At 41.7% G+C, this 22,319-nt stretch overlaps 1 protein-coding gene across 1 annotated transcript in view; it reads right to left on the bottom strand.

Annotated features, from left to right (window-relative positions):
* ushbp1 (Usher syndrome 1C binding protein 1) overlaps positions 1–22,319 on the bottom strand; it is a 67,059-nt gene that overhangs the window by 12,844 nt on the left and 31,896 nt on the right. The window contains exons 7-10 of the mRNA XM_051935430.1: positions 19,995–20,135; positions 19,754–19,836; positions 16,855–16,942; positions 10,021–10,249 (exon numbers count right to left, since the gene is read on the bottom strand). Of these exons, the coding sequence (XP_051791390.1) occupies positions 10,021–10,249; positions 16,855–16,942; positions 19,754–19,836; positions 19,995–20,135 (541 nt within the window). The remainder of the gene's footprint in view (positions 1–10,020; positions 10,250–16,854; positions 16,943–19,753; positions 19,837–19,994; positions 20,136–22,319) is intronic.

Here is a 22,319-nt window from a genome sequence, read left to right as displayed (position 1 = left end):
CCCAAAACAAATACATCCCGAGGTCTGCTCCATGCTCCCATCACTCTTTCAGGGAGCCTCTTGAACCCGACACCATTGGTAATGTATCTGGATGAGCTGGACAATGAAGACACCAAACGAAAGCAAGGGGAAGGTGGAAAGTGCAAACACAGTGCTTTAATTAAAAACAGTCAAACCCAAAACAGTGTTCAAAAGAAAGTGCAGTGCTGCCAAAAGTCAATAAATAAATAATCCGTTAAAAACAGTGAAAATGCGGAGGTTAAAATCCAATAAATAGTTCCATTAAAAACGAGGTTAGAACCAAGGTTATAATAGTTAACAAAAAATAAAATCGAAACTGAAACTTTTATTAAAAAAACATTTTCATAAACTGAAATAAAATAATTAACAAAGCCAAAATGAAAAACTAAACTATTAAAGTAGCTGGAACGACTAACTGAAATAAAATAATAACATACTAAAAGTATTAAATATTAAATATTCTTGCCATTAGTCTTTAACCCTTGTAACTTTTAACTCTAAAATAGAATGTAATCCCCCACAAGCCACCCCATTATATTCATCCAGTGAATGGCAGCTGGTGATGACGGGCAGATGTTCACACAGCATTTGCGGTGACAGAGCGAGCTGACTATGGGCGTGTAAAGCACATGGAATAGAAAGCGATTATTGTGCCACCTTGCTTTGTGCTTGTTGTATGTCAAGATGTAATTCAAACGCCCGAAATCGGAATGTCAGTCAGTCAGTCAGTCATCTTCCAACCCGCTATATCCAGCGATTATTTATTTAAAAACTGGCCTTTCCTTCTAAGCCGCGGACCCGCTATACACTGACAAAAGTATAACATCGATGTTGTTCATTCAACGTAAATTTTCTCTTTCAAGCAACTTAAGATTAGTCATTTAGTGTTGTAGCTTGAAATATTTGATTTCAGATCTCAATCAAAGTAGAAAATTTTGTTTGTACCAAAGTAAGTTATGGTGGTGGGAATAAACATAAAAATCCTATTTCAGTTAACCTAATATTTTAGTTTGTTCGTGTGCTGTGTGGGAGGGGCCATTTGTATATTCTTCCGGTCGAACTTTCCAGCGTGCCAAAAAAGAAGAACACTTTCCCGAGTGGAGTGGAGGTGGCTATGCAGGTCTGGTCATTTTCAGCAGCAGACTTTTATAACAGAGGATTTCTGGTAAGTAACCCTGTTTCTCAACTGTTAATTTTAAGTAAAAGAACTCATAATCTCAATACATAATTTGCCAGTCTCCTCACTCACTCACTCACTCACGTCCGTCCGAAGCCGAATGCGCAGTCGCCTTCTGCGCAGCTGCCCGAAAAACCTTACGAGACAGACATCGCGGCAGGCGGCGGATTTACGGCCGCAAAAATTCAAAGAGAAAGGTGACTTCGATTAAAGCTCTAGAGACCTGTGATTTTGACTACAGCTCGAGGCCTAATTACGCATTCATTCAATACACCTATATCAGATTTGTGGTGCGGAATGCGCAGTCGCTTTCTGCGCACATCGCCTTCTGCGCATGTCTGAAGCCGAATGCACAGTCGCCTTCTGCGCAGCTGCCCGAAAAACCTTACAAGACCGACATCGCGGCAGGCGGCGGATTTACGGCCGCGAAAATTCAAAGAGAAAGGCGACTTCGATTAAAGCTCTAGAGATCTGAAAGGCGATTTTGACTACAGCTCGAGGCCTAATTACACATTCATTCAATACACCTATATCAAGTTTGTGGTGCGGAATGCGCAGTCGCCTTCTGCGCAGCTGCCCGAAAAACCTTACAAGACCGACATCGCGGCAGGCTGCGGATTTACAGCCGCGAAAATTCAAAGAGAAAGGCGACTTCGATTAAAGCTCTAGAGGCCTGAAAGGCGATTTCGACTACAGCTCGAGGCCTAATTACGCATTCATTCAATACACCTATATCAAGTTTGTGGTGCTTATACTTATTATATACAGTATTATACTATTCCACTCGTGCCCGTTTCATCTTACGTTGTCGAAACGGGCTCTTTGTCTAGTAAAACATACTTTCAAGAAAGCTGTAGAAATGTTTAATAATTTTTTGTTGTATATTTAAGATTTACACTGCAAAATGCTTGTGTATTTGCACTAGATTTTTAAATAAATGTAAAAAGTACAGCATTGGAATGTGTTATGTTCATAATATTTCTAATAGCATAAAAACAGGTTACGACCAATAAACCATTTTAAATTGTAACAGCTTAAAAAATATATTTACTTCAGTATAAAACAAGTGACTTGCACCCAATCACTCTAAATGATTTGCCTCAACTTAAAAATTGTAGGTTCAATAAGATAAAAAGAATTATATTGGTTCAGATTGAAAATATTAAGTGTGAATCATTACCTTAATTATTTTAAGTTGAATGGAGGTTATACTTTTTTCAGTGAACCACAAGGGTTAGAAAACATTTATGCTTGAGTGCTTAACACGTTGACTACTAGACCGTTCATTACCAGGACGCAGCAGTATTGGTCTGTGCATATACGATAAATAATGAAATCTGTGAAAACTCGTAAAAAATGTAAAGAAATGCATTAGGGCCGGTTTCTACTTCACGCTCAGAACACTGTCATGGCTGCCAGAGCTCTTTTGATGCGTTCCTCTGAGTACGTCGTCAGAAATTAGCACAATGTGTGTGCGAGTTGCAGTACCGCCAAAAATCTGTGTTCGAGTTTTGGTACGTGATGTCAGCATTGTTGTTGACTATCGACATGTGACAGCAAGCCGCAATGTAGCTCCAACGGGATCAATGTGAGCGCTTCTAATGTTTTGATGCGGTGAAGCAAATTATCAAACTTAAATGTTGACACACGAAAGTATTCACTTTGCTTTATTTTCATCCATTTCTCACATAGGCAATACAAGCGTCGCATATTCCCCGCCATAATAACGTGATACATTTAAAGGTCTCACATACCACTGTGACAAGAAGAGACCCAAGACACTGCAAAGGTTTGAGGCAGCCACCTGTATAATGTGTTCCTGGCTGCAAAAGTAAAAGGTTTGGTAGCGAGTAATGTTTACAAGACAGAGTCCAAAACAGAACTGCCCTCCAGGGAAAGGGAGTGAGGTTTTATAGGAGGTCTGGGGGAAGTGATGTCATCCTCGGGGCATGTCCAGAGTCGAGGCAGTGGTTCCTGGTGGGATCTCCCGGGAAAGGCCTACAGGGAACTTAGAAAGAGCATTAGTGCACCCCGCCACCCCCTGGGCGGATGTGTTACCATTATTCTCCAAGCCCTTCAGCTGCCTCCTATTCACACGTGTGTGACACCACCTTCTGTGTTGCTGTTGAATGCCAAGAATGTTTATCTTAAGATCTTTACTCACAACACAGCGAAACTGGACGTTGTTTTCTCAGCGTGATGGTTTCTCACACTGCCACCTGGTGGAATCCTCCAGATTTACATAAAGTACACGCGCAAGTATAGTCATAAAACTGGGCCGAAGGTTGATCTTCCAACAAGACAATGACCCTAAACACAAAGCAAAGACAACGCAGGAATGACTAAGGGACAACTCTCAGAATGTTCTTGAGTGCCAATCTTGAAGCCAATCGAATATCTCTGGAGTGTAGGAGAAAGTGGGCACAGGGCCATCTTAATGTATGGGCACTGGCTAGGGCCTCCAGGATCATAGGGGCCCACAATGTTTCTGAAGCCTATGTATGTTTCTGTTTTTCGATCAAAACAGGGGCCCCAACATACTACTTTGCCCAGGGGTGTATGATGCTGTTAAGATGGACCGAAGGGGGCTTTGCCCATTCTGCTAAGCTTTAGTGGCACACATAGCCTGTTAAGACAGCAGATTTAACAGGGATGCAGACATGCCGCATCACCTACCTATGTAGGAACTCTTCATACCAGGGCCAGCCTGTTAAGTAACTTCCATCTACACAATTGTGCATAGATGGTCAACCCTTCATCTCACTTTAGCTGGAAGAATTAACATTGTTAAGATAATTATCCTTCCTAAGATTCTCTTTTTATTTCAAAACATTCCAATATACATCAATAAATCGTTTTTTAAGAAGTTAGATTCAACCATAACCTCATTTATTTGGAATTCAAAACATCCACGTATCCAAAGAGTGACCCTACAAAGACCTAAGGCAGAAGGTGGCATGGCTCTACTTAACATTCAATTTTATTACAGGGCAGCAAACACACAAACTATAAAGACTTGAAGACAGCTGTCTACTGATGGCCTCCATCCAACCTGCGAGAGCTTAAGAGGATCTCCTAAGAAGAGTGGCAGAAAATCCCCAAATCCAACTTGCGTGAAGCTTGTCCCACCAAAACCCAAGAATACTGCAGGCTGGAATGGCTAAAGGGGCTCCAACAAAGTGCTGAATAAAGGGTCTGAATACTCGTGTCAATGTGAGATTTCAGCATTTAATCTATCTCTCTATTATAATAAAAAAATCTTGGGGAGAGAGACGAGACATAATTTTCTCAGAAAGATACTTTCACATCCTGCGAAATGAGACTTTGTGCCAAGAGATTTAACCACACCTGGGGCCGGAAATAAAAGACAAAGAGTAGATGACAAAGTTGAACGTCATAAAGAACTCAAAAACGTTGGCGCGATACACATGCAGAGCAGGTTTGAGATAATGGAAGTGCGAAAACTGGAAAGTCTCAAAAAAAATGATAGTAAAGATCGCATTAGCTCAACAAAACGGAAATTATTACTCAGTGAAATAATGGAACAGCGAAAAGAGATCGAATATATTGTTCAGATTTAAACTTTAAATTTGTATATCGTATAATTCGTGTTGCCATCAGGGAAAAAAAAAGTAGTGTTTCTTCCCAATGAAAAGGCATTTCCACGAAAATTAAAAGATTTGTTGTTTGGTGAAAAGAGAGAAAATTTCAAGCCCCATGAGACGAGACTTTATGCAAAGAGATTTCGAAAAGTCCTGCCCACATCTAAAACATTTACAACTATGCACACCGTTCAATCATTTCTCATTTGTGTGAATGCAATTATCAGACACAGTTCATGTAGAGAGAAAGAAACGATATTCACTCACGTTATATGTTATACGTTGCGTTGTCACGATGTAATTCCAAACATGGAATCAAAATTCAATGCGATATTGACGAAAAGGTAAAAGCAAAATGAGATCGAATATATGGACATAGGTGATATGACAGAAGTATGTAGATATTGTTTGGCTTTAAACTTTTAGTCGGAGACTTGTAGATCGTCTAATTCATGTTGACATCAGTGAAAAGTAGTGTTTCTTCTCAATGAAGAGGAGTATCCGCAAGAATTAAAAGTTTTGTTGTTTGGTGAAGGTGAAATCCAGATACGCAAGCGGCAGAGACGCGAAGTTGCTGGCGTGTAGTGCAGGCAGGGGGGTTGGCGAGCAAAGCGAGCAGGGGGTGAAGCCCCCTAGTCTACTATATTATAAAATACTAAAGTCTGTGTGTCAGGTACCTCTACGCAATCTGATTGGTTAGTTTGGCTTTGATGTGATTGGTCAATTTGGTGATGTGACTGTTAGAGGAAGTGTGAGCAGGAGACGCACAAGCCACACTGAGAGCGTCACCTTCAAAGACGACAAGTATACAGTGGTGTGAAAAACTATTTGCCCCCTTCCTGATTTCTTATTCTTTTGCATGTTTGTCACACAAAATGTTTCTGATCATCAAACACATTTAACCATTAGTCAAATATAACACAAGTAAACACAAAATGCAGTTTTTAAATGATGGTTTTTATTATTTTAGGGAGAAAAAAAATCCAAACCTACATGGCCCTGTGTGAAAAAGTAATTGCCCCCTTGTTAAAAAATAACCTAACTGTGTGTATCACACCTGAGTTCAATTTCCGTAGCCACCCCCAGGCCTGATTACTGCCACACCTGTTTCAATCAAGAAATCACTTAAATAGGAGCTTCCTGACACAGAGAAGTAGACCAAAAGCACCTCAAAAGCTAGACATCATGCCAAGATCCAAAGAAAATTCAGGAACAAATGAGAACAAAAGTAATTGAGATCTATCAGTCTGGTAAAGGTTATAAAGCCATTTCTAAGCTTTGGGACTCCAGCGAACCACAGTGAGAGCCATTATCCACAAATGGCAAAAACATGGAACAGTGGTGAACCTTCCCAGGAGTGGCCGGCCGACCAAATTACCCCAAGAGCGCAAGAGACGACTCATCCGAGAGGTCACAAAAAGACCCCAGGACAACGTCTAAAAAACTGCAGGCCTCACTTGCCTCATTAAGGTCAGTGTTCACGACTCCACCATAAGAAAGAGACTGGGCAAAAACGGCCTGCATGGCAGATTTCCAAGACGCAAACCACTGTTAAGCAAAAAGAACATTAGGGCTCGTCTCAATTTTGCTAAGAAACATCTCAATGATTGCCAAGACTTTTGGGAAAATACCTTGTGGACTGATGAGTCAAAAGTTGAACTTTTTGGAAGGCAAATGTCCGTTACATCTGGCGTAAAAGGAACACAGTATTTCAGAAAAAAGAACATCATACCAACAGTAAAATATGGTGGTGGTAGTGTGATGGTCTGGGGTTGTTTTGCTGCTTCAGGACCTGGAAGGCTTGCTGTGATAGATGGAACCATGAATTCTACTGTCTACCAAAAATTCCTGAAGGAGAATGTCCGGCCATCTGTTCGTCAACTCAAGCTGAAGCGATCTTGGGTGCTGCAACAGGACAATGACCCAAAAACACACCAGCAAATCCACCTCTGAATGGCTGAAGAAAAACAAAATGAAGACTTTGGAGTGGCCTAGTCAAAGTCCTGACCTGAATCCAATTGAGATGCTATGGCATGACCTTAAAAAGGCGGTTCATGCTAGAAAACCCTCAAATAAAGCTGAATTACAACAATTTTGCAAAGATGAGTGGGCCAAAATTCCTCCAGAGCGCTGTAAAAGACTCATTGCAAGTTATCGCAAACGCTTGATTGCAGTTATTGCTGCTAAGGGTGGCCCAACCAGTTATAGGTTCAGGGGGCAATTACTTTTTCACACAGGGCCATGTAGGTTTGGATTTTTTTTTTCTCCCTAAATAATAAAAACCACCATTTACAAAACTGCATTTTGTGTTTACTTGTGTTATATTTGACTAATGGTTAAATGTGTTTGATAATCAGAAACATTTTGTGTGACAAACATACAAAAGAATAAGAAATCAGGAAGGGGGGCAAATAGTTTTTCACACCACTGTAAAACTGGACAGGAGGTGAGAATGGCACCTCGAAAATAATGGCAGACTGCATGGGAAAGCGCTTGAGAGATGGAGTGTTGGTGAAGAGACGATAGTAAAGGGGTAAGATGCACAATGACAGAGACGCATTCAAAGGCTCAAAGTATAAAACCAGATAGGAGGCGAGCAAGGTGCCTCGAAAATCATGACAGGGTCTGAGGAGCAGGCTTTACAGGAACGCATGCTGAGAGAGTCGCCTTCAAAGTGTAAAGCCAAGATACGAGTGGAGAAAGGCTTCTCGAAAATAAACACAGAGACTGAGAAGCAGTCTGTATGGGAACACGCTTCAGAGAGGGGGCGCCGGTGAAGAGATGTCAGTAAAGTAGTAAGACGCACACAATGACGAGAGTCGCCTTCAAAGACTGAAAGTATACAACCGGGTAGGAGGTGAGAAAGGAGCCTAGAAAATAATGACAGGGTCTGAGAAGCAGGCTTTATGGGAATGCAGTCGACAGATGGGGACGCTGGTCAAGACATAAGGGTCGAGATATACTTGGCGCTACATGATGCGTACACTTCGCAAGAGGTGTGCTGACAATATTTGCATGTGTACTTTATGTAAATCTGGAGGACTCCACCGGGTGGCAGTGTGAGATACTGTTGTGAAGAAACAAAACAGATGACAACAGCGAAACAGAAGATGGTATGTGAGACCTTTAAAAGTATTGCACCATTATGATGGGGAATATGCGACGCTTGTATTGCCCATGCAAGAAAGGAATGAAGAAAAGCACCATGAATGTTTCATATGCCAGCATTTAAGTTTGATGATTTGCTTCACCGCATCGTATCATTCATCAAACATCGAAGTGCGCACATTGATCCTTTTGGATCTGCATTGCGGCTTGACGTCACACTGTGTTATCTTGCAACGGCCGAATCCCCACTTCTTTTCTCGTACATTTTCTGCTTTGCACTGACATATCCGTCTCGAATTTGTTTCCATTTAATCTTGTATGTTTCCACATCGACTTTCATAGAGCTGCTGATTTGATGGCAGCTGTTCCGACAGGCGTCTTTGTCACTATGGAGATGTTGATTGTAAACAACAATGCCGATGTCACATACCAAAACTTTGCCACCCAAATTTTTGTTGGTACTGCCACTCATGCATGCGTCGCATTAATTTCTGACAACGTGCTCAGAGGACGTGTCACAAGAGAGCTGGGAACACGTGGCAGCCATGATGTGTGTGTAAGTATACACCGGCCCTAAGACACACGATGGATGAGTCACCTTCAAAGTCTGAAAGATAAGAGGCGAGCAAGGCACCTCGAAAATAATGACAGGGTCTGAGGAGCAGGCATTACGGGAACGCACATGAGAGAGAGGGAGCGTTGGTGAAGGCACAAGTAGTAAAGGCGTAAGACGCGTACTGAGAGAGTTGCCTTCAAAGTCCGAAAGTATAAAACCAAGATAGGAGCGGAGAAAGGCATCTCAAAAATAAAGCTAGAAACTGAGGAGCAGGCTGCACATTAACGCACTCAACAGAGGGGGCGCCGGTGAAGAGACATTCAGACCCAGGAGAATACGGAGGAGAGGCGCCAAAGGTACACGTAAAACAAGAGGTAGCAAATATTCTTTAATAATTATTACCTTTTTCAATGGGTACCGTGCTTAGTTTTTAATTAATTTGCAAAAGTTTCTAAAATGTGGTTTTCACTTTGTCATTTTTTGGGGTATTCAGTGTTGCTCGAGATTAACTTAAATGATTTTAGCACAAAGCTGCAAAATATTAAAATATGAAAAAAGTGAAGGGGCCTGAATACTTTCTAAATCCACTGTGTGTTCCAAGATGGGTTTAATTAGTGACTTGATTATGAATTTTGCAGTTATTGGGAATTGTTTTGTGGCGTTTACACCACCATTTTGGTCTTACAATGCACCATGGAATGCATCAGCACAACACTACAAGAATGTTAGATTATGTGGTGGACAACCGGGACCCATGCCCGTTTGTCACTAGATTCGGGGAAGCAGCCACACTTCGTCCCTTGGAACCTTTGTTGGCAGCCCCCCTGGTTTGTGTTGGGGCCACTTTCGTGGAACACCGGAGCTCATCTTGGTTCGGCTTCATGGCCTCCACCAGGGGGAGCTGCATAGAGCTGCACAGCTTAACAAGCTCGTCTGGGCCGGAGCGTAGCCACACCATGAAGTGCAGCCCAAAGTAGGTCAACAAGTACCTGCAGCACTTCTGGGTGGGCTATAAGAGGAGCCTGCAGCCACTACTTAGGGCGCCAGAGTCGGGAGGAGGAGGACGATGAAGTTGCCCTGGGAGGAGTGGAGAAGAAAGAGTGTGTTTTGGGATTGTGTCGGGTCAGTTGGATACGGGGAAGACGTGTCCCACGTTTGAAGAAAATAAAGACTTTTTGTTGATTTTGCCCGTGCCTCTGGTGTCAGTCGGGTTAGCGCCAACCAAGTGCCAATATCACAATTAGTTAGATGTCAATTCTTTAGATTAGTCAGTTCTTAGATGAGTTAGATGTGTCACTATCTACATTTGCAGATATTCTAATACATTATTTGTTGTATTTAGATCTCTTGGTTCCTGACGTTTGCTCTGATTTTCTGTCCTTCAATTTCTTATTAATGATTTGGCTTGGTTGACAGATTGGGTTGCTTTGTGGTTTCGATTCTCTGTTTATCTTACATTACTTCCTACGGTTGTCTCTTTAAACTTGGTTGCCTTCCCTGAGAGGCTTAACCTGATACTCCAAGGCTGTGCAATAAAGTAGATGTGCTTGCCTTACCCGGACTGCTACAAGTTCTTGCAGCAGGGCGGCTTTCTCCCGTTTGGGACTCGGAGTCTCCAAGGCGTGTAGTGGTCTGGGCCCAGGAAGGGTGTCTGTGTCTGGCGTAGGCCTCCCCTCTGCGCTTGCTTCTAGTATGGGGATCTTCATTACTGCTCTCTCCTGCTTGAGCTGCTGGATGTGGGCTCGTAATGCTACTTCTCGGCCAGTAGGGGGAGTCCCAGGGATTCTGTGAAAGAGACAGGGGGACATAACAATGTAGCGAATCATAGAAATGAGAGACGGCCATTTAGTCCATGTATGACTTGTGTGGTTTGTGCTGACTGCAGCAGTAAAAGTGTTACAAGGAAACAAGAGATGAAACAAAGTCAAGAACCGTAACCGAGAAATCAACGAACCAGTAACTCGAGCCAAAACATTTCTCTTAAATCGTAGTCAGAAAACAGAGTACCATTTTGAAAGCCAGAACCTTTCAAAAAAGAAAATAAGGAAATCATTTCTAGAAGATTTGGGTGAATTGTAATTTTGAACAAGCAGTCCAGTGCAATGACTGGTTAAATAGTATCATGCTAGTGACATCATGTGACGTGACTTCCAGGAGGTGTGGCCTAGCAACAGCCCCACCCTGACCCCTCCCCGGATTATGCATATTTGAATATGCAAATCAATATAAATAGCCACTTCTGTTCACTGTTTTGTTAAAAGACAATGGAAAAAGCATACATAAAAAAGGAGAGTGGCAGTAAATGTGAAATGGAGGTCCTGCTCAGTGAAGGAAAAATATAGTATTTGGTGGCTTAAGCAGTAGTATAAGCAACAAAAAGAAATTGATGGAATAACACAGCATGGCAGAGGCACTCAAATTTCAAGTTCAGAAAGTCAAAATAAAAAAGAAGTTGACGTGAAAAGGGGAGTCGGAGTGTCAACACCACTGGAGGAGGTAGCGGAACTCCGGGGCTCACATCGTTTGAGCAGCGAACTGTTACGAATATTGGCGAGACATTTATAACTGGCATTTTACCACCTCCTGAGAGTGGAGGTCATTTTAATTTCATTTTTGTTCAGTCGGTGGCGAGTGGGGTGGGAAGCCTCATCTTCAGAGGGTACATGTGGTGACCTAAGTAATCGTGTTACAGTGCCTCCGGAAAGTATTCACAGCGCATCACTTTTTCCACATTTTGTTATGTTACAGCCTTATTCCAAAATGGATTAAATTCATTTTTTTCCTCAAAATTCTACACACAACACCCCATAATGACAACGTTAAAAAAGTTTACTTGAGGTTTTTGCAAATTTATTAACTTTTATTAACTTAACTATTATACTTTGTCGATGCACCTTTGGCAGCAATTCCAGCCTCAAGTCTTTTTGAATATGATGCCACAAGCTTGGCACACCTATCCTTGGCCAGTTTGGCCCATTCCTCTTTGCAGCACCTCTCAAGCTCCATCAGGTTGGATGGGAAGCGTCGGTGCACAGCCATTTTAAGATCTCTCCAGAGATGTTCAATCGGATTCAAGTCTGGGCTCTGGCTGGGCCACTCAAGGACATTCACAGAGTTGTCCTGAAGCCACTCCTGTGATATCTTGGCTGTGTGCTTAGGGTCGTTGTCCTGCTGAAAGATGAACCGTCGCCCCAGTCTGAGGTCAAGAGCGCTCTGGAGCAGCTTTTCATCCAGGATGTCTCTGTACATTGCTGCAGTCATCTTTCCCTTTATCCTGACTAGTCTCCCAGTCCCTGTCGCTGAAAAACATCCCCACAGCATGATGCTGCCACCACCATGCTTCACTGTAGGGATGGTATTGGCCTGGTGATGAGCGGTGCCTGGTTTCCTCCAAACATGACGCCTGGCATTCACACCAAAGAGTTCAATCTTTGTCTCATCAGGCCAGAGAATTTTCTTTCTCATGGTCTGAGAGTCCTTCAGGTGCCTTTTGGCAAACTCCAGGCGGGCTGCCATGTGCCTTTTACTAAGGAGTGGCTTCCGTCTGGCCACTCTACCATGCAGGCCTGATTGGTGGATTGCTGCAGAGATGGTTGTCCTTCTGGAAGGTTCTCCTCTTTCCACAGAGGACCTTTGGAGCTCTGACAGAGTGACCATCGGGTTCTTGGTCACCTCCCTGACTAAGGCCCTTCTCCCCCGATCGCTCAGTTTAGATGGCCGGCCAGCTCTAGGAAGAGTCCTGGTGGTTTCGAACTTCTTCCACTTACGGATGATGGAGGCCACTGTGCTCATTGGGACCTTCAAAGCAGTAGAAATGTTTCTGTAGCCTTCCCCAGATTTGTGCCTCGAGACAATCCTGTCTCGGAGGTCTACAGACAATTCCTTTGACTTCATGCTTGGTTTGTGCTCTGACATGAACTGTTAACTGTGGGACCTTCTATAGGCAGGTGTGTGCCTTTCCAAATCATGTCCAGTCAACTGAATTTACCACAGATGGACTCCAATGAAGCTGCAGAAACATCTCATGGATGATAAGGGGAAACTGGATGCACCTGAGCTCAATTTTGAGCTTCATGGCAAAGGCTGTGAATACTTATGTACATGTGCTTTCTCAATTTTTTTATTTTTAATAAATTTGCAAAAACCTCTAGTAAACTTTTTTCATGTTGTCATTATGGGGTGTTGTGTGTAGAACTCTGAGGAAAAAAATGAATTTAATCCATTTTGGAATAAGGCTGTAACATAACAAAATGTGGAAAAAGTGATGCGCTGTGAATACTTTCCGGATGCACTGTATATGGTTACATCAAACAGATAACTTACAATTTTGACCAAAGGGGTAATATTAAATATTTTATCTTACTGAGAAGGCAGCCGTCACACACAGCAGTTTGTTCCCAACATTACTGTTCCTCAGAATGAATGAATCGTGACTTGAGCCAGGCCATCTCGCCGCAACATTAATGAGGTGCGTTTTCACATCACAGATGATTTTCACATTAATAAAGTAGAAATGCTTTCTATTTACATAAGCAAATTCATTCTCTGACGGGGCCTTTATAGCAACATGCGTGCAGTCAACCGCTCAGATTACATGTGGAAAAACGGACGTTACTGCAAATTGTGCTTTGATGTTTTCCTGTTGTAAGTGCCACACAGGTTAAACGGGCATTCCAACCAGGAAGGGGAATGGTTTCTTGGCCTGATGGGAGGTTTCAAGAGGTTAGTCAGGCATCCTGACCAAAGAAGGGAAAGAAGTCATACTCAAACAGGATTTCCCAAGGGGATGGACGGATAGCCCGGATAGAGAAGATGATTCCTTAGCCCCAGACAGGCGTGCAGGCTTCCCAAGACATATTTGCAATACCTTCCTTGGCCAGGATGAAATGAAAGGACAGGGAAGGACAGTCTGTTCATTGCCCCAGGATGTTAGGTGGAAGCAGCCCAAGATATCAGTGATCATTTGGGAGCCAGCAGGGAATGCTGGGAAATGTAGTCCAGCAGAGCAGCCCTGCTGGGGTCTGTGGGTACCGCAAAAGGGCGCTATAGGGAGATGTACTCCTTATTATATGGGACTTCTGCATGACCCAGAAGTACTTCTAACGGGCAACAGCCCTGGCACCGGAATTACTCCTGGGTCCTCAATAAAAAAGGCTGCACTCCCTTATCCAGATGAGTTGCAGCTGGGAAGGATGGAAGGCAAACACTCACCTGGAATGTTATTATTTCAAGCCAGGACTGTATTTGTGTGTTCATGTTGGTCTTTGGGGCTCACCGGTGCCCGGTTTCTTGCACATTGTTCAACCACAGTGTATGGAAATGACAAGCGGATAATACCATCTCATACAGCTGGCATGGTGCGACTCCATGATGACTGAGAAACACCCAAACAGTCAACCTGTTCACATTGAAGAACTTGTAAAGCAGCAGGTAGAGCACAATTCTTCCATGTCTGCACCAGTTCAGCACATAGCTCCACGAGGAGAGCTCTTGAAAATCAAAATCGACTTAGAAGCCAGTCATCATCACAGGACTTTTAATAAATCCATTTGTGATGTCATCTGACAACGCTAAACCAGCCATGGTAGTTGGAATAGTTTGGCCATTCTGTGCACCTTTATATTGTTACAGAATGATTACAATCAAGAGAATTACATTTGTAAACTGATATGCAATTAGTTTTGGTGTATTTGATAAAGCCTACATCATGGATGCGAATCTAAAAAACAAAGGGAGACCACACAGAAACAGCAGCCCATTTAAAAAAGCCAAGCAGCAATGTGCATATGCATGGTGAGAGGCTGCCATGAAAATGTCTGCAGCGTTACAGCAAGTTTAGCTTTTATACATCTCGATGGTGGCATGGAAACAGGCGTACGCAACATTTTTGGGCATACGCACTTTTTATACACGAGGCCCCAGGTTATTAAAGCACATGTGACCTCACTCATTGTCCCATTCTAGCCATAACTAAATATTCATTTAGGCCTAAGATTCAAATTTACAAATTTTACTTTGCTACCAAATTCCCTGAAGCCTTAGAGAGAGGAAGTACTTCCTGGTGTTGTGTCTAAAAGACAGTTAGGGGACCAGGAGAAAGCTAGTCTGTAAACAAGTAACCAACCAAAGGACAGGACTTTTGACCAGTTAAAGACAAGACTTGACCGATAAATGATTGGGAGATTTGGATTTACAATTCAAAAGTTCAGTAATATGGGAATGCATTTCTTGTTTGGCATGCACGCTGACTTTTCCGGAAGTATCTACTTAACAATAGGTTAGCAAAAACATGCACGTGTTTTGCACATTTTGAACATATGACTGAGAAACAGACATATGGATTGCAAAATGAATAATATGAGATTTTTTTGTTCTGGATGTTTTCCTGGGTAATGGACTATCCATCAGGCAGACCACAGATTGTGAGGATCAAGGACACTGGAGCTCCACAAGGAACAGGCCTGTCTGCTTCACTCTTCACTCGGTACACCTCAGACTATAAATAGAACTGCAGGTCAGGTCACCTGCAAAAACACTCAGATGATTCTACATTTATGGGGTGCATTGATAAAGGGGATGAGACAGAGGAGAGGAGTCAGGGGAGAAGTTTGTTTCTTGGTGCAGAAGGAGTTGTCTGAAACTTAATGTCAGCAAAACCAAAGAACTGGATATTGACTTTCATCACACCTCAAAGAGCCTCTGTGTCCAATCACTATTCAAAGAGTGGATGTGGAGGTGGGGCACTGCTTCAGGGACTTGGGGGTCCACATCAATGACAGGTTGGACTGGTCTAATAACACAGAGGAACTACAGAAGAAAGGGCAGACCGGACTTTTAATTCTTAGATGGCCTGTGTGGAGTGCTGGGCTGGTAACATTAATTTAAGAGAGGACCACTGAATCAACAGGCCAATTAAAAGGGCAGGCCCAGTTATGGGACACACTCTGGACCCCTGGATGTCATAGCAAATGAGAGAAGTAAGACAAAATCAAGTGCCATTAGGAACAGTGCTGCAAATACTCTCCGTGACACACCAACACTGAGGACTTTCAGCCAGCAACTCATTCAGCAAAAGTGAGTGAAGAAAAGCAATGGGGGGCTTTATACAAACAGCAATACCCATGTACAGTACCTCACTGGGACTGTAACTGCCAAGTCAGCTGTTTTCTTTCTCTTTTAATTTTCTTTCTTTATCGTCATTCGGTGTGTATTCAGACCATAGTATGTGTATGTATTTATTTATCTATACTTCAATTTATGCATATATTTATTTATTTAAAGAGTTTCAGCAAAATTCCCCTTGGGGAGAAATTATCTATCTATCTATCTATCTATCTATCTATCTATCTATCTATCTATCTATCTATCTATCTATCTATCTATCTATCTATCTATCTATCTATCTATCTATCTATCTATCTATCTATCTATCTATTATATAGTGCCATTCACATCTATCTGTCTATCTATCTGTAAGTTATATAGTGCCTTTCACATCTATCTATCTATCTATCTATCTATCTATCTATCTATCTATCTATCTATCTATCTATCTATCTATCTGTCTGTCTGTCTGTCTGTCTGTCTGTCTGTCTGTCTGTCTGTCTGTCTGTCTGTCTGTCTGTCTGTCTGTCATATAGTGCCTTTCACATCTATCTGTCTTTTTCACATTATTTACCATTTGTCACGCACGCGCGCATAGGGAGTCGCAGAACGACCCGGGTAAGAGCACGAAAACCGAAAGCCATGGGACGGGCAGGCAGCTAACCTTATTTTCTTTATCTTTCCCAGAAAGAAGGAAACGACGACACCCTGAATCACCTCCCGCTAATCCGGTTCCACAACTTACTTCCCTCTGATGACGTCAGTATCCCAGACTGCACCACTCCTCGTTACCCAGCATTCCTCTGTTCAATTCCGGACCCCTCTATAAATGTTCCCCCATCAACCCACATGGCTGTTAGCAGTTAACGAAGTGAATGTACTTGGACTGTATAACTAAATTGCATCTTCCTTACAGTATACGGGGCCGGAAAACCCCAAACCTTTATGATCTTGTGTGTCTTTATTTTACACATTGTACAATATTGGTCACTGTTGGTTTCTATTATATTATGAATGCATTTCTTTCCATTTTTTTACGTGAAATCACAAGATTACAAATTTTCTCTGCCATCACTGCAAATTACATGGTGTAAGTTACAGTACATATAAAAACATACCATTTTGGGCCGCTGCATTCCTTTATTAACAATGAAAGACAGAGGCCCCCAAAAACACAGTTAAACAAAGGGTAGAATATGCCTAATTCTGCATTTTTTTTCATTTTTGGTTATTGAAGTCTAGAAATCATAACAACATTAACCCATAAACAAAACCTATGCATGGACCTTTTGTGCAGTGCTCCTTCTGATCCTTCCAATGGTTCCCGGAGTGATTTCTCCATCTCTGGGCTTTTCCCTCTCCCATTTGGCTCCCCTACAAATGCAATCAAAATATTATATTTGAAACATGAAATGGCAGCAAAACAAAAAAACCAAAGGCCACTCTGCTTTGGATCTTCTCGTCTTAGCTCTCAATTTGGAGTCAATATGCTCCCTAATCTCATCAGCCGTAGAACATCATGGTTGCAGGTTCAACCCCTGCCTCTGGCTCACCAGGTGATCCTCAGGAAGTCACTTGAACCTTTTGAGCTCCAAATGTAAAGAGCTGTGTTTTGTTATAGTTAAAGGTAAACTGGTAAATGACTGGGAACTTTATTTTTGTTTGCCTGCTCTGTCTCTTTTGTGCTGTGCCAAGGGAGGCAGGGCCACCTGATTAGGCAGCCGGGATACAGCGCCAGCCAGCATTAAGGCAGAGCTCCAGTTACTCTGTAGCTCCTGCATTGCGTCTTACTTTTAATTCCTGTTTCTGGGTTTTGTTGTATCATTTGTTATTGGATTTTGTGGCTTCAGCCCCTGCTTTGTTTCAAGATAATGTTTACTAGTTTGTGAATTACTTTAATTAGTTTATATCTTGTTATTGAAGCTTGTAAACCATAACAACATTTAACTTAATTTTAATCCTTTGCCCATTGCCCCCTTTGGTCCTTTCAATGACTCATTATTACCCATCTGTAAAAACTGATAATTAATTACATTTACAAAGCATTTTTCTAACTACAGTAAAACCTCAATTATCCGTCACTCGATTAACTGTCAGGACCAAATTGCGCACTCCAGGGTCTACCTATTACTCCTGCCACACGATACACTGCGAGTTCTGCACATTGGGTCAGCTCTCCCTTTTACTAGCACGTTGTGTTCTTCCCCAGCACCACATGTCATGCCACATTTAGAAATCAGTGTCTGTTACATACCTTCAGCTTTAATAGCATATAGCTTTTCTCTTTTATTATAATTAAACTACTATACATTGTTATGGCCAATAAATGAATGTGTGTGGTGTTGGAATTGTCACAAAGAACTGAAATTATTAAACAGCTGCAGGTAGAGCACAATTCCTCAAAGTCTGCTCCAGTTTAGCACACAACTCCGCAAGGAGAACTCTTGGAAATCCAAATTGACATAGAAGCTAGTCATCATCATGGGACATGAAGTCAGTATGATCTGTAAATACACACTGTCTTTTAATTAATCCATTTGCGATGTGCTAAAGCAGCCATTCGATTATCCGTCACTCGATTAACTGCCAGTCTCCATGAACTGTCAGAGCAAACACTGCGCACGCCAGCGTCTATCTATACTCCTGTCGCACGATACGCTGCGAGTTCTGCACATTGGATCAGCTCTCCCTTTTACTAGCACGTTGTGTTCTTCCCCACCACCACATGTCATGCTGCATTTAGAAATCACAGCGTCAGCTACATACCTTCAGCTTTAATAGCGTTTCCTAGCTTTTCTCTTTTGTTATAATTAAACGACTATACATTGTTGCGGCCGATATACAACCGCGTCCCCATACGCAAGCAGCAGAACCGCAAAGTGGCTAGCGTGTAGCACCAGCCTGGAGGCTGGCAAGCGAAGTGTGCAGGGGGCAAAGCCCTCGTACTATATTATAGTTTGTTAATATGGTGTTTTTCTTTTTTGTAAATAAACATGGCTATTCGCTAAACTAGTGTATTGTATATTATTTTTAAAGTAGCTGTTCTGTCATCGGTCTTTTCTCTTTTCCATCACACCCTCAGCCCTGACCCCTGGTGGATAATTGAGGTTTTACGGTACTTGAAATGCTTTACACAGATGGTGACGATCCACCTGAACCACCACCATTGTGCAGTATCCACCTGGATGTATGATGGCTGACATTCTTCAACCAGTAGACCCACCACACAGGTGAAGGGATGAGAGATTGTCAGCCAGTCAGAGACAGCGGATGATTACTGGGCCAGAATGAACAAGATCATGGTGGTCCATTTAGCCAGGACATTGGGATGCACCCTACTCTTTTTGTAAGATGCCCAGGGATCTTTAATGACCACGGAGAGTCAGGACCTCAGGTTTACGTCTCATCTATAAGAACGGCACCATTTTTACAGCACAGTGTCCTTGTCACTGCACTTGTGCATTAGGATCAACATTCACACCACAGGGTATGTGCCCCCTGCTGGCTTCACCAACACCTCTTGAAGCACCAACCCAAGCTTTTCCTAGATGGTCTCCCATCCAAGTACTGGCCGGACCTGAACATGCTGAGCTTCAGGGGGGTGACCTCTTCTGAAGTGTATGTGGTATGGCAGTTGGAATGTGGAAGATGTGGAAGTGGTCTGTCCAGGAAAAGGTTCCAAATATTGATTGATTATTGCATCCCTTGCACGAAGTTTTCATCCATCCATTACGAGACAGACATGCAGTAAGTCTGCTGTCATTCTCATCGAATCTCCACATCATTAGAAGCAGTCCAGAAATGAAGACTGATATTTTTTTTGGACTTTTCATTTAAAAAGATCTTATCGCATTTTCTTGGCTGTGTTGAGGTGAGGCTGCTTGGGGTCTTTGCCTGAGAAAAGTGAGCTAAGAATCCACATGAAGCTCTGAGCCAAGCTTGTGACTCTCAACTCACATAAGGAGAAAGGGTATAGAGAAGGGGCAGGGGGTCCAGAAAAGAATATGCCATTTAGGGGCACAACAAGGCTAAAAATGGCTCTGATTCTGTCACTCCCTCAATGTTAGGGTAACAACACCAGTGCCAGTCTCAGTGACTCTGATAAGGAAAAACACGATGAGCTGATGGATTAGGCCTGTACTGGGGGCACCATACATTTTAAAGCTTTAAATGGTCAGTTCTCACCTGTCACTTGTGTGCTCACCAGGTCCATATTCCTCGTCTCGTACATCTCCAGCAGCTCCCTGTACATCTGCTCACAGGCCTCACTGCAGAATACAACACAGAAAGTCACAGCTTACAGGATTAGACAAGGGTTTGTAAAGAAGAAAAGTCTGTGATGTCGAGAAGAAGTCAAAGTGCAACCTGAGATGACAGAATAGAAAAAGAGAAGGAAACCCTTGGAGCTGCCAGGCATTCATCGTACCTGGACTTGAGCGCCAGCTGCAGGGCAGTGTGACGTGATTCATGCTGACCCAGCACCATACTGATCTGCTCGGCCTCTCCTTTCCTTCTCTCCAGAGCTGCAGACAGGCGGTCATTACGCGCTTTCAACCTCTCAATGCATCTTAAGGAGGAAAAAACAAAAAGGAAGACACCATTAATACAAAAAACGACAAGAAACAAAAAGGCAGAATGTATACAGCCTATGGTTTGGACTCCTCTATAGGCTATCTATCTATCTATCTATCTATCTATCTATCTATCTATCTATCTATCTATCTATCTATCTATCTATCTATCTATCTATCTATCTATCTATCTATCTATCTATCTATCTATCTATCTATTTTATAGTGCTTTTCACATCTATCTATCTATCTATCTATCTATCTATCTATCTATCTATCTATCTATCTATCTATCTATCTATCTATCTATCTATCTATCTATCTTATAGTGCCTTTCACATCTATCTATCTATCTATCTATCTATCTATCTATCTATCTATCTATCTATCTATCTATCTATCTATCTATCTATCTATCTATCTTAGAGTGCCTTTCACATCTATCTATCTATCTATCTATTTTCTAGTGCCTTTCACATCTATCTATCTATCTATCTATCTATCTATCTATCTATCTATCTATCTATCTATCTATCTATCTATCTATCTATCTATCTATCTATCTATCTATCTATCTTATAGTGCCTTTCACATCTATCTATCTATCTATTTTATAGTGCCTTTCACATCTATCTATCTATCTATCTATCTATCTATCTATCTATCTATCTATCTATCTATCTATCTATCTATCTATCTATCTATTTTATAGTGCTTTTCACATCTATCTATCTATCTATCTATCTATCTATCTATCTATCTATCTATCTATCTATCTATCTATTTTATAGTGCCTTTCACATCTATCTATCTATCTATCTATCTATCTATCTATCTATCTATCTATCTATCTATCTATCTATCTATCTATCTATCTTATAGTGCCTTTCACATCTATCTATCTATCTATCTATCTATCTATCTATCTATCTATCTATCTATCTATCTATCTATCTATCTATCTATCTATCTATCTATCTATCTATTTTATAGTGCCTTTCACATCTATCTATCTATCTATCTATCTATCTATCTATCTATCTATCTATCTATCTATCTATCTATCTTATAGTGCCTTTCACATCTATCTATCTATCTATCTATCTATTTTATAGTGCCTTTCACATCTATCTATCTATCTATCTATCTATCTATCTATCTATCTATCTATCTATCTATCTATCTATCTATCTATCTATCTATCTATCTATTTTATAGTGCCTTTCACATCTATCTATCTATCTATCTATCTATCTATCTATCTATCTATCTATCTATCTATCTATCTATCTATCTATCTATCTATCTATCTATCTATCTATCTATCCCATAGTACCCTTCATACCATATCTGTCTCTATAAATTATATAGGGCCATTTATGTTCATCTCTTAATTCCAAATTGCCATTTCTACCTATACCTCTCTCATTTGTCTATTATATAGTGCCTTTCACATCTGTTTATCTATTGCATAGTGTCTGTCATATCTGTAAATCTGTCTGTTGTGAATCTCACATCTGTTCAATAGTCTTTCACATTTTTCGTCTATTATATAGTGCCTTTTCTCTCCTGTCCATCTGTTATATGCCACCTTTCACATCTGTCTGTCTGTAGATGACATTCGGCACTCTGTGAGGCTCAAGTCCCATGTATTTGATGTAGATGGGAGTTACACTGGAGTGCCACATGAACAGGCCTGTCTGCTTCACTCTTCACCTTGTAAGTCTCCAATTATAAATATAACAGCAGGTCAGGTCACTTGCGGAAATTCTCAGATAATTCTGTACTTATGGGGGGTATTGATAAGGGGGGATGAGACAAAAGAGAGGAGTCAGGGGGTGAACTTTAAGAATTGTCTGCAACATAACATCAGGAAAACCAAAGACGTGCATATCGACATATCGACGTTGGCCTTGGGGGGGGATCTGGAGGTGTTGCCCTGCTACAAGTACCGTATACTTGGGGGGTCCACATCTGCGATAGGCTGGATTGGTCTAGCAACACAGAGGAACGATTTCAGAAAGGACAGAGCAGGCTCTTTGGTGATTAAAACAAAGTAAGGGTGCGCTACATTTATGAGTACCTCAAATACCTCCGATTGGAATCAGGAGCAAATCATTAGCACTTCAGGAGAGAGGATCCTGACTTATTTAATCCTCAGACATTTAATTTGGTTTGAA

Source organism: Erpetoichthys calabaricus, chromosome 12 (genome assembly GCF_900747795.2).
Source record: "Erpetoichthys calabaricus chromosome 12, fErpCal1.3, whole genome shotgun sequence".
In the NCBI taxonomy this organism is placed as follows: Eukaryota; Metazoa; Chordata; class Cladistia; order Polypteriformes; family Polypteridae; genus Erpetoichthys; species Erpetoichthys calabaricus.
The sequence above is the reverse complement of the archived record's forward strand: the minus strand, read 5'-3'. Positions and strand labels throughout refer to the sequence as shown.